General features: G+C 38.2%; 1 protein-coding gene across 1 annotated transcript in view; it reads right to left on the minus strand.

Annotated features, from left to right (window-relative positions):
* LOC129441851 (telomerase protein component 1) overlaps positions 1 to 12,440 on the minus strand; it is a 70,081-nt gene that overhangs the window by 50,283 nt on the left and 7,358 nt on the right. The window contains 11 exon segments of the mRNA XM_073873296.1: positions 2,704 to 2,995; positions 4,385 to 4,531; positions 4,659 to 4,730; positions 4,842 to 4,963; positions 5,306 to 5,386; positions 5,609 to 5,758; positions 5,949 to 6,174; positions 8,074 to 8,266; positions 8,851 to 8,929; positions 9,028 to 9,137; positions 9,297 to 9,454. Coding sequence (XP_073729397.1) covers positions 2,704 to 2,995; positions 4,385 to 4,531; positions 4,659 to 4,730; positions 4,842 to 4,963; positions 5,306 to 5,386; positions 5,609 to 5,758; positions 5,949 to 6,174; positions 8,074 to 8,266; positions 8,851 to 8,929; positions 9,028 to 9,137; positions 9,297 to 9,454 — 1,630 coding nt within the window.

Raw genomic sequence — 12,440 nt, forward strand, 5'->3', positions numbered from 1 at the left:
AGTATGGAAAAATATTTACGTTTCCAGATATTGTCCCTTTTTGTTTTCTAAAAATAAAATTAAGAATGTCTATATATATTATATATCGTCGCTGCCCGATGAAACTTACGTATGTCCAGAACAGTTACTTTTCAGGAAGTGAAAAAAACACCGTATATCAAAAGCAGTTAAATGTAGCGTTGTCATACTTGGTACTAGGGCTGTGTATCGCCAACAATTTCCCGATACGATACGTATCCCGATACAAGGGCCCCGATATGATGCGCATCACGATACAAGACTATTTTGAATTACTTTTTTTTAGTAACATTATTATTATTATTATTATCTGTTTATTGTACATTGAATAAGCAGTGTTGTAACAGTTGTGTTTTTCCCATTCATTTATTAGCTTTTGGGGTAACTCATAGAAATACTTAAAATCTCAGAGTTAGTACTTATGTTTTTTTAAAAGCAGTTTTACAAAGATAGTGCCTTAGGCATTATATTTGTCTCTCATTATTCTATATCTATGAATATATGTATAAACATGCAGTCAGACTTAATACTATTTAATAAAAATCTGATTATTAATGTGACAGCTGTAGTTTGAAGTAGCTCTGTATCTCTTCTCTAGACGTACAGTTTTCACATGCAAATCTGTGTCGTATTTCTTCTCTAATGCATTAGTACTGTTTTATAAGAGAGTGTCTAATAAAGCCCTTTGCAGTAGTATAGGCTAAGACATCAGCGTTTTCATACTGAACTCATTGATTTTAAATACCCGCGCGCTATGCAGACACATGCGCCAGCGAGACAGACATGCAAAGTGAAAGTATACCCCACTACGTACTCCACGGGACACATGCATCCTTTCCATGTAGATCACAGATCAACAGCGATTCGTCACGTTACTTTCAAAAGTGCATCAGAATCGATACGGAAGGTGCTGTATCGATGCGCGCATCGTCAGGCCTCCATGAAGATGTATTGTCGTATCGATATTTTGAACACAGCACTACTTTGTACGGCATCTTTACATGTAACCATATTCTTGCCAGTGTAATGATATAATCCACATTTGACCAAAATTGAGTTTAAATGGACATACGTGCACATTTTACAGTAACTGTGGTCGATACGCGTTCTTCCGATCATTAATTAGAATGCCCAACTCGCGTTTCATATTGACAGATGAATACGCTCAGTTTATTAAATAGCCTACGTCTTAGTTAAATACGCTTACTTTATTTAATATTAATTACAAGTGTATTAAATGTCTCTTGCAAGCTATGAAGGGACAATGAATCAATACACTGACATGGTAATGCTACACAACAGGGGCGTCAGTTTGTGTTGAAAAGTGGTGGGGACAAAAGATCAGATAAAAAACATTATTGCAGGACGGGGAAAATATTGAATAACGGCGCATCAAAAATGGGCATAGCGTAGGCTAGTCAACAACAATAAAAATACTCAGCATAAAACCCTCAACAATGTCGACTGCACACATTTAACGGTCCCTGCAACACCAGCTCAACCGAACAGTGCCAAAGCACCATACCGTAGAAAACAGCAGCGCGTTTAGTCAATGATTGCAATGAATTTCATTACATATGTACAAGAAAACACACCATAAGCATACAACGCAACAGTTGTGACCCTGGACCACAAAACCAGTCTTAAGCATCGCTTGATTTTTCAGAACATTTTAACCAAACGCCTTCAAAAAGCGGTGGGATGTCCCCAGGGTAAATAACACTATGCTAGACAGATACTTTGTTTGCACAGTCCTACCGTAATTTAGTCACTCCTAGACGTACGTCTGGCATCAGGGGGAACGTTTACCTCGATGAAGGAAAGATATTGTCTCACAGGCTATGTTTATTCGGCTATATCCAGTGCTGAGCTTCGATGAAACTTTACGAGACCGGCGAGACGCTTCACAGGCGGGAGATACATGGCGTGATTGACAGCTTTGACACCAAATGGATATACGTGAAAATCAGATGACATGATTTCATAACTTTTCATTGGCCATTTAGGTATGTGACGCATACTGTATACGAAAATGAACCTGGACATTCAATCAGTCGAAAAATCTCAAAATCTGCAAAATGGACATACGTGGTTTTCATCGGACAGCGACAATATGTTTTTTCATGACGTTTGGATTAGTCTGCCAGCACTGCCAAAAGTTAATTTTTACACTTGATCTGCAGTGACTGGATTTTACGTTGTTAGGCGGCAGTTGCCATCGCAGCGCCCCTACCTCAAACTGCTTGACTAAAAAACACCTGGAACATTGTCCTTGATTTTTACATTTGAATTTTACAATTGAATTTTACCATTCAAACAAAGTTACTGGTTTGATCTTTGTCTCGTTTTCTAGGTTGAGAAGCACTGGGGACTCAATTATCGCACTTAAACATGGAAAAAGTCAGATTTTCATGCTTTAACCCTTTAAAATACTTCACTGATATTTACCAACTTAAATGCATTTACCCCCCATGCACTGTTTTCTGAGAGCCTGATGCAACTTTGGTGCGAGGGCCCATCATCGCTGCTTGCAGCTATATTTTAAATTGATTTAAAATATTATCCGTGTTGCATGTCATAAATCACAATATTTAGCAAGTTCTCAAATTCTTCTTCAATATCATGCAGCCCTAACCTGCAGCATTCCTCACTTTTGTCAGATTAAGGAATGAACTCCAGTCTTACCCAGTTGTACTGAGGAAGTTCAGGAAGGTTAGGGCGGGGTGGCACTAGGCCATATCTTTCTCCCAAAATTCCAAGGAGCAGCTGGCTCCGGCAGACCTCAGAGAGACAGAGCTCAACGGTGCGGCTGGACTCCTCCTCTGTAACTCCCCAGCGCAGCTCCACTTCCTGCAGGTAGAGGCAGTGTGGAGCCGCACGCCTCCTGAGCTCCGGAAACACGCTACGCACAAGAACGTCCCTCTCGGCATGCATGTCCCTAAATGTAGACGAGATAAACACCCGCACGCCTCTCCACCTATGAACAAACAAAGGGGGCGTTGAGCGGAATGGAAAAAGTATGAAAATTTCGAATTTAATAAAAGCTACACATATATATATCTTATTAAGTTTGATTAAAGCAACACTATGTAGTTTTTTTACCTTTAAATAATGTCTCTAAAATTATTTCAGTGATAGAACAACTTTTAACTGGAGAAATTGTACTGTTGCTGCAACCTGAGCAGCCTCCTAGCTGCTAAAAGCACACTCTGAAAGTGGCGGTGGAGGGTAGAGCACACAGCCCCGCCCCTCCCTCTGCCTGCAGAAGAGTGTCTGATACCAGGCACTGTTGCGCTTTTCAACCACATGGGGGAGCTGTAAGTCATTTTTACATGGAAACTACATAGTGTTGCTTTAACATAAGTGACAGACAGGAGCAAAATTTCCCCTTTAAGACCAAAGTACAGATCCAATATACTGTTACACATGCAATTTCTTTTTCAGGCCTACGCTGGCGCATCAGAAGGCTAGTGCAAGACAAGAAGTTGTGGTTAAAGAGCACCTATTTCATTGCTAAAAACAACGTTATTTTGTGTATTTGGTATGATACAATGTGTTTGCGTAGTTAATGGTTAAAAAACACATTATTTTCCACATACCATATATTTGTGTAGCTCCAGATTTTACTCTCTTTCTGAAACGCACAGATTTAAAAAGCTCTGTGTCCCTGATTGGCAAGCTAATCTGTACGTTATGATTGGCCTGAATACCTCTGACGTCAGTCGGAAATGTGGTGCTCCTTACCATGTTTGAAAGATTGGTTGCTAACAGGAGTTAACTTACAGGCTGAGTCCGAAGCGGGATGAATTATGATAATGTCGGTCTTTACTACATCACCAATCCCAGGAAGTAAACCGTTGCCTATAATCCGTGTGTTTGTTGTAGTCCAAGAAAAGAGATTTTAGTTGGAGACGATAACTCGCGTCATCGTTTACTTTGTGAATTGGATAATTGGTGCTCTTTAAAAAAGTACTTGTTTTTTGGTGAAAATTACAATCGTTTTGCTAGATAAGACCCTTATGCCTCAGTTGAGATCATTTAGAGCCCTTTGAAGCTGCATTAAAACGGCAATTTTAAACTGTAAAGGGTTGAGGTCCAAGAAATTCCACTATGTGGTGAAAAATCCTGGAATGTTTCCTCAAAAAAATTACATTCTTCTTGACTAAACAAATGATCAGGATTTTTTATAAAATTTGAATAATCATTTAAGGTGCACTTCATCATTTTTGCACTATTTATACATTACTGTGTTTATACAAAATGATGTAGAACAGTGCAAGTATGCGACTTAGGATGCACCTGACGTACGCTTTTCTGCATGCTCTGTTTAATCCAAGATATTTACAGGTAATTTTAATGGCCCTACCTGAGCTTTGGTGTGGCCGGCAGAGGGACAAGATCAGCATCTCTTTCCAGTTCAGATTTTTGCCCCTGTGGAGGGGGGATGTTATGCACCCGGTCCATGTTTTCCACATGCTGCAGAAGTCTTGAGGAGCCTCTCTCGGTTATAAACCTACAAACACAGAACAGTTATGTTATAGCACAATCTTTTATCAAATGAGGGTTTTTGCTAAAACAACTTTTGTGAAAAATAATTTTCAGTGGCTCAAGGTTGCCAAGAATACAGGTGAAGATCTTACTTTAGGATCTGCTCGCTAAACCCATAAAGCACTACACTATTGGAGTCTTGTACATCTTCAGTTTCTGGAGTCCTGTTAAAAAGAAACAACATAAAATATTAGAAGTGTCTATTTTCATTTGTATTTATATTTCTGCCAGTAACATTTCAGATGCATGAGCTAGACACATTCGGCAAAACTTACTTGTGTCCAATCAGTACTTTTATCACGACAGCATCACTTCCGAGATCTTGCCGATAGTGATCGATATCCACCATCAAAGAGGAGTCTACCCAGAAATTTTCTATCACAATTATACGATCCACCTGTAATGGGAGAGGTTTTATCAGATATGTTTTTTGGCGCACGCATTAAGGGGCGGTTTCCCGGACAGGGATTAGACTAGTCCTAGACTTAAAGACTTTTAAGAGCTCTCCAAACTGAAAACCACTTTCACTTACAGATCTTAAAATACATCAGGGCCCTGTGTTTTACTTCAAGATGCACACAGGTAATGTTTTTAGTAAGGCATGTTGTTTAAAACTAGTTACATTTCCTAATTAAACTAAGGCCTAGTCCTTGATTAAGCTAATCCTGGTACGGGAAACCACCCCTAAATGATTTAAACACATGATCCTGGATTAACCACAAATGCAAAGAGGTCACACCTTTGTCCTTTCTGCAGTTAGCTTTGAGAAGAACTTAGTGTATGAAACCCTTTCAGGTTTTTCTTCAGAATCATCTATTTCCTGTAAAAATGTAAATACATGAGACACGTCATTCATCTTCAACAACAAAAATAAACAGCATATCTTTTATAGATCAGTGGTTAAGATCGGCAACTATTAGTACTAAAAATAACAGTACTAAAAATCGTGGCAAAATAACTTTTTTGCTTTTTCCCTTATAGCAAGGTTTTACTTTTTTTTTTTACTTCAAGCTACACAACCAGTCAATCAAAGCACACTCACCTCTAGTTGTTTTATTGCTTGTCTCACATTATCCAGCAAGTTGTCAGACTTCAGTTTAACCTCATAAAGATCATGGCAGTAGAGCATAACTTGTGCGTGTTCACTGCAGTGGTTTATCATCATAGACAAGAGAAAAGCCGCCTCCTGGTTCTGCACAAGTAGAAGTAATATGATTTTACAACAAAACCACACACACACACACACACACACACACACACACACACACACACACACACACACACACACACACACACACACACACACACACACCTAAATAGATACAAAAACAAGGCGGAACTTTATTAGACAGCTGATAAATCAAACAATGTTAATGTCTGACCGAAGCTGAGAGTTGTGTGTCGTTGATGGTATTGGTGTCCTCTGGTGGGATGCAGAAGTCGTGAGTGACCTCCGAATTAGTTCGGCCACAACACGATAACCTACCATTACAGATGACAAGAGTGTGCCCGGGCAGAGGAGGAATATTGTACGTGCAGGAGATCTGTAAAGCTTTCTCCAAGGCTGAACAGTACTGGTCCAAAATCTTCTGAGTATACAGCCTTTCACTAAGTAGTTACATTTAAATGAATACATGTTAATGCAGGTGTGAAACATACATAAAAGGGCACATATTATGCTTATTTTTACAAGATGTAATATAAGTCTCAGGTGTGCCTAGCATATGACGTAAAACCACACAGATCATTTATTAAAGCATGTCCAAAATGCCCCTATTTGGGTGGGAGCACCTTTGGTGTACCTTTAGGGGCTGTTTACACTTGGTATTAAGATGTGTTTTCATCGATCGGATCACAAGTGGACGAGAGAGACACATGACGTTTACACCTGGTATTTAAATCCGTCTCTTTTGTCCACTTTCAACCGCTTCTGTGCTGAATACTATGAGGGGGTGGTCTGTGAGACGGTGGGCGAGTCTCTCTGCTGTCATTCAAACCCGAGCGGGAGTAATTATGAGTTTATATGGACGCAAACTAATATAATGTCGGAGTGCACTGCTTGTTTAGCAAGTAAACATGCTGCACAGTGTTTTGTACATGAGTATGTAAGAGCTTTTCAGCGCAATTGATGAAATAGGATCGTGCAACTTTCACACGCTTTCAAAACGAAACTACAGAGATCAGCCGCTTAGTTTTATCAATGAAAGGCTAAAAATAGCGCTGTTCACCGAATGTTCACGCCAGAAGTCAAAAAAGACGTGAAACTTGTGTTTAATACCTCAGATTAGATAAATGGGCGGAGAGAAGGCGGTCGCGTGTGGCTGTTCGAACGCATTCAACCACATGTGCGTTCCGCAGCTCCAAAGCGATCCGATCGCAAGTGGTTTCGACCACCTCTGGATGTGGTTGAAAGTGGTCGAAAGTGGACGAGCTCAAAACGTTTTGAACACCGTTTACACCTGGCATTAACGTCGTCCACTTGTGATCCGATCGACGAAAACACATGTTAATGCCAAGTGTAAAGAGACTCTTAAATGCAAATGAGCTTCAGCTCCTCGCCCCCACCAACAGACAGTGAGTGCTTTTGTTTACAATAGATCTGATTTCTGTAAATACAGTCTGAGGGAATAGGATCTTTAGCCGCATTAGGGCTACAATGTGCTATCAAACAGTGGCCGTGGGCGGGGCTTTATCAGTGTGAGGTCACATTAACAAGAGAATCAAAACAGCATATCTAATAAGACTGCTTTGGTGTAATAGGAATAACATTTTGAGGGTGGTTGTGTTCACACACTGCAAACACACTTTATGTCCAAACACCTTGTAAAAGTTGATTTTGCATAATAGGTGCCCTTTAATGTTTACATAAATTAATTAATTCATTTCATTTTGAAAAGATTTAAAGGTGTAATTTGGGTTTTAGCGGCATCTAATGGTGAGATTGCGAATTGCAACCTACCTCAATTTCAAAACGCAAAGAGAAGCTATGGTAGCTGCCACATGACAAACATGTCATCATTTGAGACAACAAAGTGACAAAACGTGCTCTATAGAGCAGTTTGTCCGATTAGGGCTACTGTAGAAACATGACGGCCACATCAATGTAAAGGGACCCGCCGTGTATGGAGATAAAACTGTTCATTCTAAGGTAATAAAAACAATACAGTTCATTATGTAAGGTCTTTATAGACCACTGAATATATAGTTATATATATTTTACTTTATTTATTATGACTCAACTTGTATACTTAAATGTTCTGATTTCTTTGTATGAATTCAATATTTGGCTTGGTGGAAATTTTGTGTCAATAGCCCACTTAGAAATACCCTTACTGATAAAAATGCTGATGTGTCAAATACTTATTTTCCCCGCTGTATATTGCATTTCTGTCAAGAGATCCATCTAAAAGTCCCACATTTCACCTTTAATCATCTTCCTTTCCTGCAGTTGCAAGTGTAAAACATACATTTGTCTTTCAAACAAACTACATATTCAGCTGTACATACTTTGCCTTTCTCAGAAGATTGCGTTTAGCAATGAATAAACGGTAGACGTAAGGCACGCGCATTGTGGCCCTCAGTTGCTTGCGTCCTGTTGTGTCCCAATTGTGGCCACTATAGCGTTTGCTTTTTGGCAGTTTCTTCAGAATATCTTGTAGAATCTGAGGGGAGTTAGGTACCTTTTTCGCAGGGCCGCCAGCTTAAAATAGGAGAAACATATCTCTTAAACTTCCTCATGAACATATATTATATACAGTATTTGTGACCCACACATAAACCCAGTCATAAAAATTATGGGAATTTTCAAGGCTGGAAACTTTCCATGGGCTTTAATGGGAATATATGGGAATAAACTGGGAAAACCAGAAATTTACTGGAAACTTTCCACTCCTTTGCAACCCTAGTCATAAGTAGCATGGGTAACCATAGCCAATAATACATTGTATGGGTGTCAAAATTATCTTTATTTTAAGCCAAAAATCATTAGGATATTAAGTAAAGATCATGTTCCATCAAGATATTTTGTACATTTCCTAATGTTAATATATAAAAACCTTATTTTTCTGAGTGGATGCAATTGCTAAGGACTTAATTTAGACAACTTTATTTTCAAATAGTTGTATCTTGGCCAAATATTGTCATATACTACCAAACCATACAGCAATGAAAAGCTTAAATATAAAAAAAAATAAAGATTTTTGTCCCTGAACAACATTCCTGTCAAGCAGACATGGTTTGCAAAAACAAGCAAATCTTGTCTGTTTTGGTCAAATCAAGCCTTACCGAATTTACTGAGCTCCAGAATGACTTTATAAGCAGAGAGGAATCGGAAGGGAAACTGCCGGCTTTGGATTACAGCTTCCTGTGACATCAATTCAAATCAGTAAATGAACTGATAATCAAACAGTAGTCATGTCTGTGCATTTTATTAAGTAATAGCTTTAATAAAGAGGTGTGTACCTTTGAGGAGAGCCTGTTGATGATCTTACTGTGATGTTTTGCACTGATGCCAACAGTGATCATATTCCTCAGGTTCCTCAGCATTGCCATGAAAGGAAGAGATCTGTTGTCTACAATCACACCAAACAATATACTTAAATATTACGAGCAGATGAGCAAAATGTGTTTTGACATTCAATATACAGTAAAAAGGCAAAAATTGGTGCCTGTGTATATTCAGAAGTCCTTGAATGTGTCTGTGATAACATGTGCTTGTCACATATTCGCACCGATTAGTTTTTCCCATGTAGAAGCTTTGTTCCCTTCTTGACTCAGTTTGCGCTCCCACGTCTCCGGCTGCTTGAGTTTCATCGGCTTTCCAGCTCTTTCTCTGTCCCAGACCCCGCTGAGACCACTGACAGAAAAGCTCTTTAGATCACTTGGGTACCTGCAGGGGAAAACCAGAGCCGTTGGTGTATATTCAATAAGGTGCTTAGGTGACCAGCACAAAATACCATAAAGATAATTTATTATAACATGATAAAATTGACACTTTGTAGGTGTGGGCGTTTTAGGGTGTATCCTTTAAAATGCAAATGAGTGCCATGGTTGGGTAGTGCAGATTAAGAGGTGGTATTATCCCCTTCTGACATCACAGGGGGAGCCAAATTTCAATGACATATTTTTTCACATGCTTGCAGAGAATGGTTTACCAAAACTAAGTTACTTTATCACATTTTCTAGTTTGATAAAAGCACTGGGGACCCAATTATAGCACTTAAACATGGAAAAAGTCAAATTTTCGTAATGTGTCTCCTTTAATGCTTACCCGGAAGCACACTTTTGGGGTTAATTCACTGTTTTAAACAAAAAAAGTTTTATAATTTTTATCTTTCAAAACCATAACAGAGATAAACAATCATTTAAACAATCAATAATACAATGTTATTTATAAAACATTTATAATTTATATTTATTTATAAAATGAACATTTAAAGAGAGAGTTGAAAAATGAAAATGACCCCATGATTTAATCACCCTCGAGCCATCTGAGATATATATGACTATTATCTTTCATACAAAAGCAGTTGAAGTTATATTAGAAAATGTCCTGACTTTTCCAAGCTTTTTAATAGTAGTAAGTAATCTTTTTTTAAGCCCAAAAAGTGCATTCATCCTTCACAGATGGAATCCACAAGGCTCCAGTGGTTTAATAAAGGCCTTCTGAGGATAAATGATGCAATTTTGTAATAAAAATATCTATATTTAAAACTTTATAAACTATAATAACTAGCTTGGAATGAAGTATGGATGCACTTTTTTGGACTTCAAAATCTGTAGCACCAGTGGCCAGTTGCATAAACATAGAATGTGTATGACTAACTAGCAATTAGTTAGGGCTAATCAGTCTTATTATTTGGATTTAAATTAGACCAATCTACCTTTCTAAGTAACATACTTAAAACAGTTATGATCAGTCTTGAAGAAAAAAATTCATGACTAACTTTTAAAGCAACACTAAAGACTTATTGCTCTTTGCTCCCCCTACAGGTTAGAAGCGTAATTGTTCATTACCACTGTCGTAAATACTGCAGCATAGTTGGCTCTGATTGGATTGTAGGTCTGCCGTTAAGCAAGTTTTTGTAGTTTTCAATCGAACTACAGGACCACTACCCGACGGTTGGAAACTTCTTTAGTGCGGTTTTGGCCAATAGAGGGCTGCAAAGCGAATGTGAAAGTGCCATTCACCCTGTTTTGAGTGGATGAACCACTGAAACTTTTTTGGAAACGTTATTTTAAGGTAAAAAAACCTCTTTGGTGTTGCTTTAAGACTAGGCTTAAAGATTTATGCAACCGGCCACAGGGCTTGACATTAACTTTTTTGCTCACCAGCCAAACTGGCTAGTTGTTTTCCAAAGTTACTAGCCACTCAGCATTTTCACTGGCCAAAATTTTGTTGCTGGTAAAATAAATTTTATGATTAAACTTCACTTTGGCATCCTAAAATGACTTTAATTCAAGCAAATTTACTTGGTTTAGCTAAATTAGATGCAGATTGAATTTCAAATGCAGTCTGACCACCCAAATGAAGACAACATTTATTAGCTATTATATACCAGGTATCAGTATAGATCATATCATATATTTAGGTGCATGAAAAACATGCTAGTAAGGCATAAATAGATTAACTTTGAATGAATATATTAAAAGTGGAGCAGGGGTGTAGAAGATTAACTGAAAAGATAAACACAAAACCCCTCGACAACTACTTTAAATATTTATTAACAACAGCAGTAAATACTGTCAAGAAATGTACATGGATTATACTGTCAACTTGTTTATGCAGATTGTATTTTATAAGCTTGATCATGTTTTTTGTTAAAATTGATTTAAGACTTTTAATGACAAATGTCGATGCGCGAACCTCTCAGCTGGCGGTTTCCTTCGATTTCGTGTGCATTCAGGTATGCGCTGAATTTCTCTCCGCTCTTGCCCTAAGAGTGTGCACGCAATTTATATCTCTTCAATCATTTCCATACAATTGTTTTATCTTTCCCGAAGTGTGTATGCGCTCAGACTGCGTCCTCAAATCCATCAGCTCTCTGGAAGTTTCGCAACGCTCCGCTGATCGCGCGTGTCTCAAGAAACCGTCTCCGTGCCTTGCACTGGGTGCAGAGTGCTCATGGGAGTTGTAGTTTCCCAGTGTCGCATTGCGCATCGTTTATCATTTTGCATAACTTTTAAGAAAACTACAAATTAAAATTATATTCAACCAGCCAAAGTGGCTGGTTACTACCATTATAAAGAGCCAGGACATTATCTACTATAACTTTGATTGTTTTCATCCGAAAGATGATAGTCATATACATCTCGGATTGCTTGAGGGTGAGTAAATCATGGGGTAATTTAACATTTTCGTTGAAATATCTCCAGCTGTAACATGTTTTCAGTTAAAAATGAACAAATCCAACAAATCAAATCAGTTATTGAATATGTAAAAAAATAAGTGTTTAAAACCATCTCCTTGCCCCAATTCACACCGGTAAGCTTATAATAATGATTTATAATTTGAGCTTTCAGGTCGGTTTTCCCAGGAAAAAGTAAAAAAAATGCAATCCATATAGTTCCTAGACATATCTGTCTAGAAAATCGTAACTTTTACTATCTTAGTACACAATGACCACGTTTACACGCACGCTAATAATGCGATTATAATGGGATTTTGGCAATACTGCGATTATACCTTACCTCATGTAAATGCAATAATTCGATAAAAATAATGCGATTAAGCTCATAATCGCAGTAAGTATAATCGCATTAAAAGAGGTGGCGTACGCCGTTTACAATCGCAGTATGCGTCCATGTAAACACTTTAATCGCATTTATACCGCACTAACTGAAGTGCGCGTGTGTTTTAGTCACGCACCTTAACC

Source organism: Misgurnus anguillicaudatus, chromosome 2, assembly GCF_027580225.2.
Source record: "Misgurnus anguillicaudatus chromosome 2, ASM2758022v2, whole genome shotgun sequence".
Classification (NCBI taxonomy): Eukaryota; Metazoa; Chordata; class Actinopteri; order Cypriniformes; family Cobitidae; genus Misgurnus; species Misgurnus anguillicaudatus.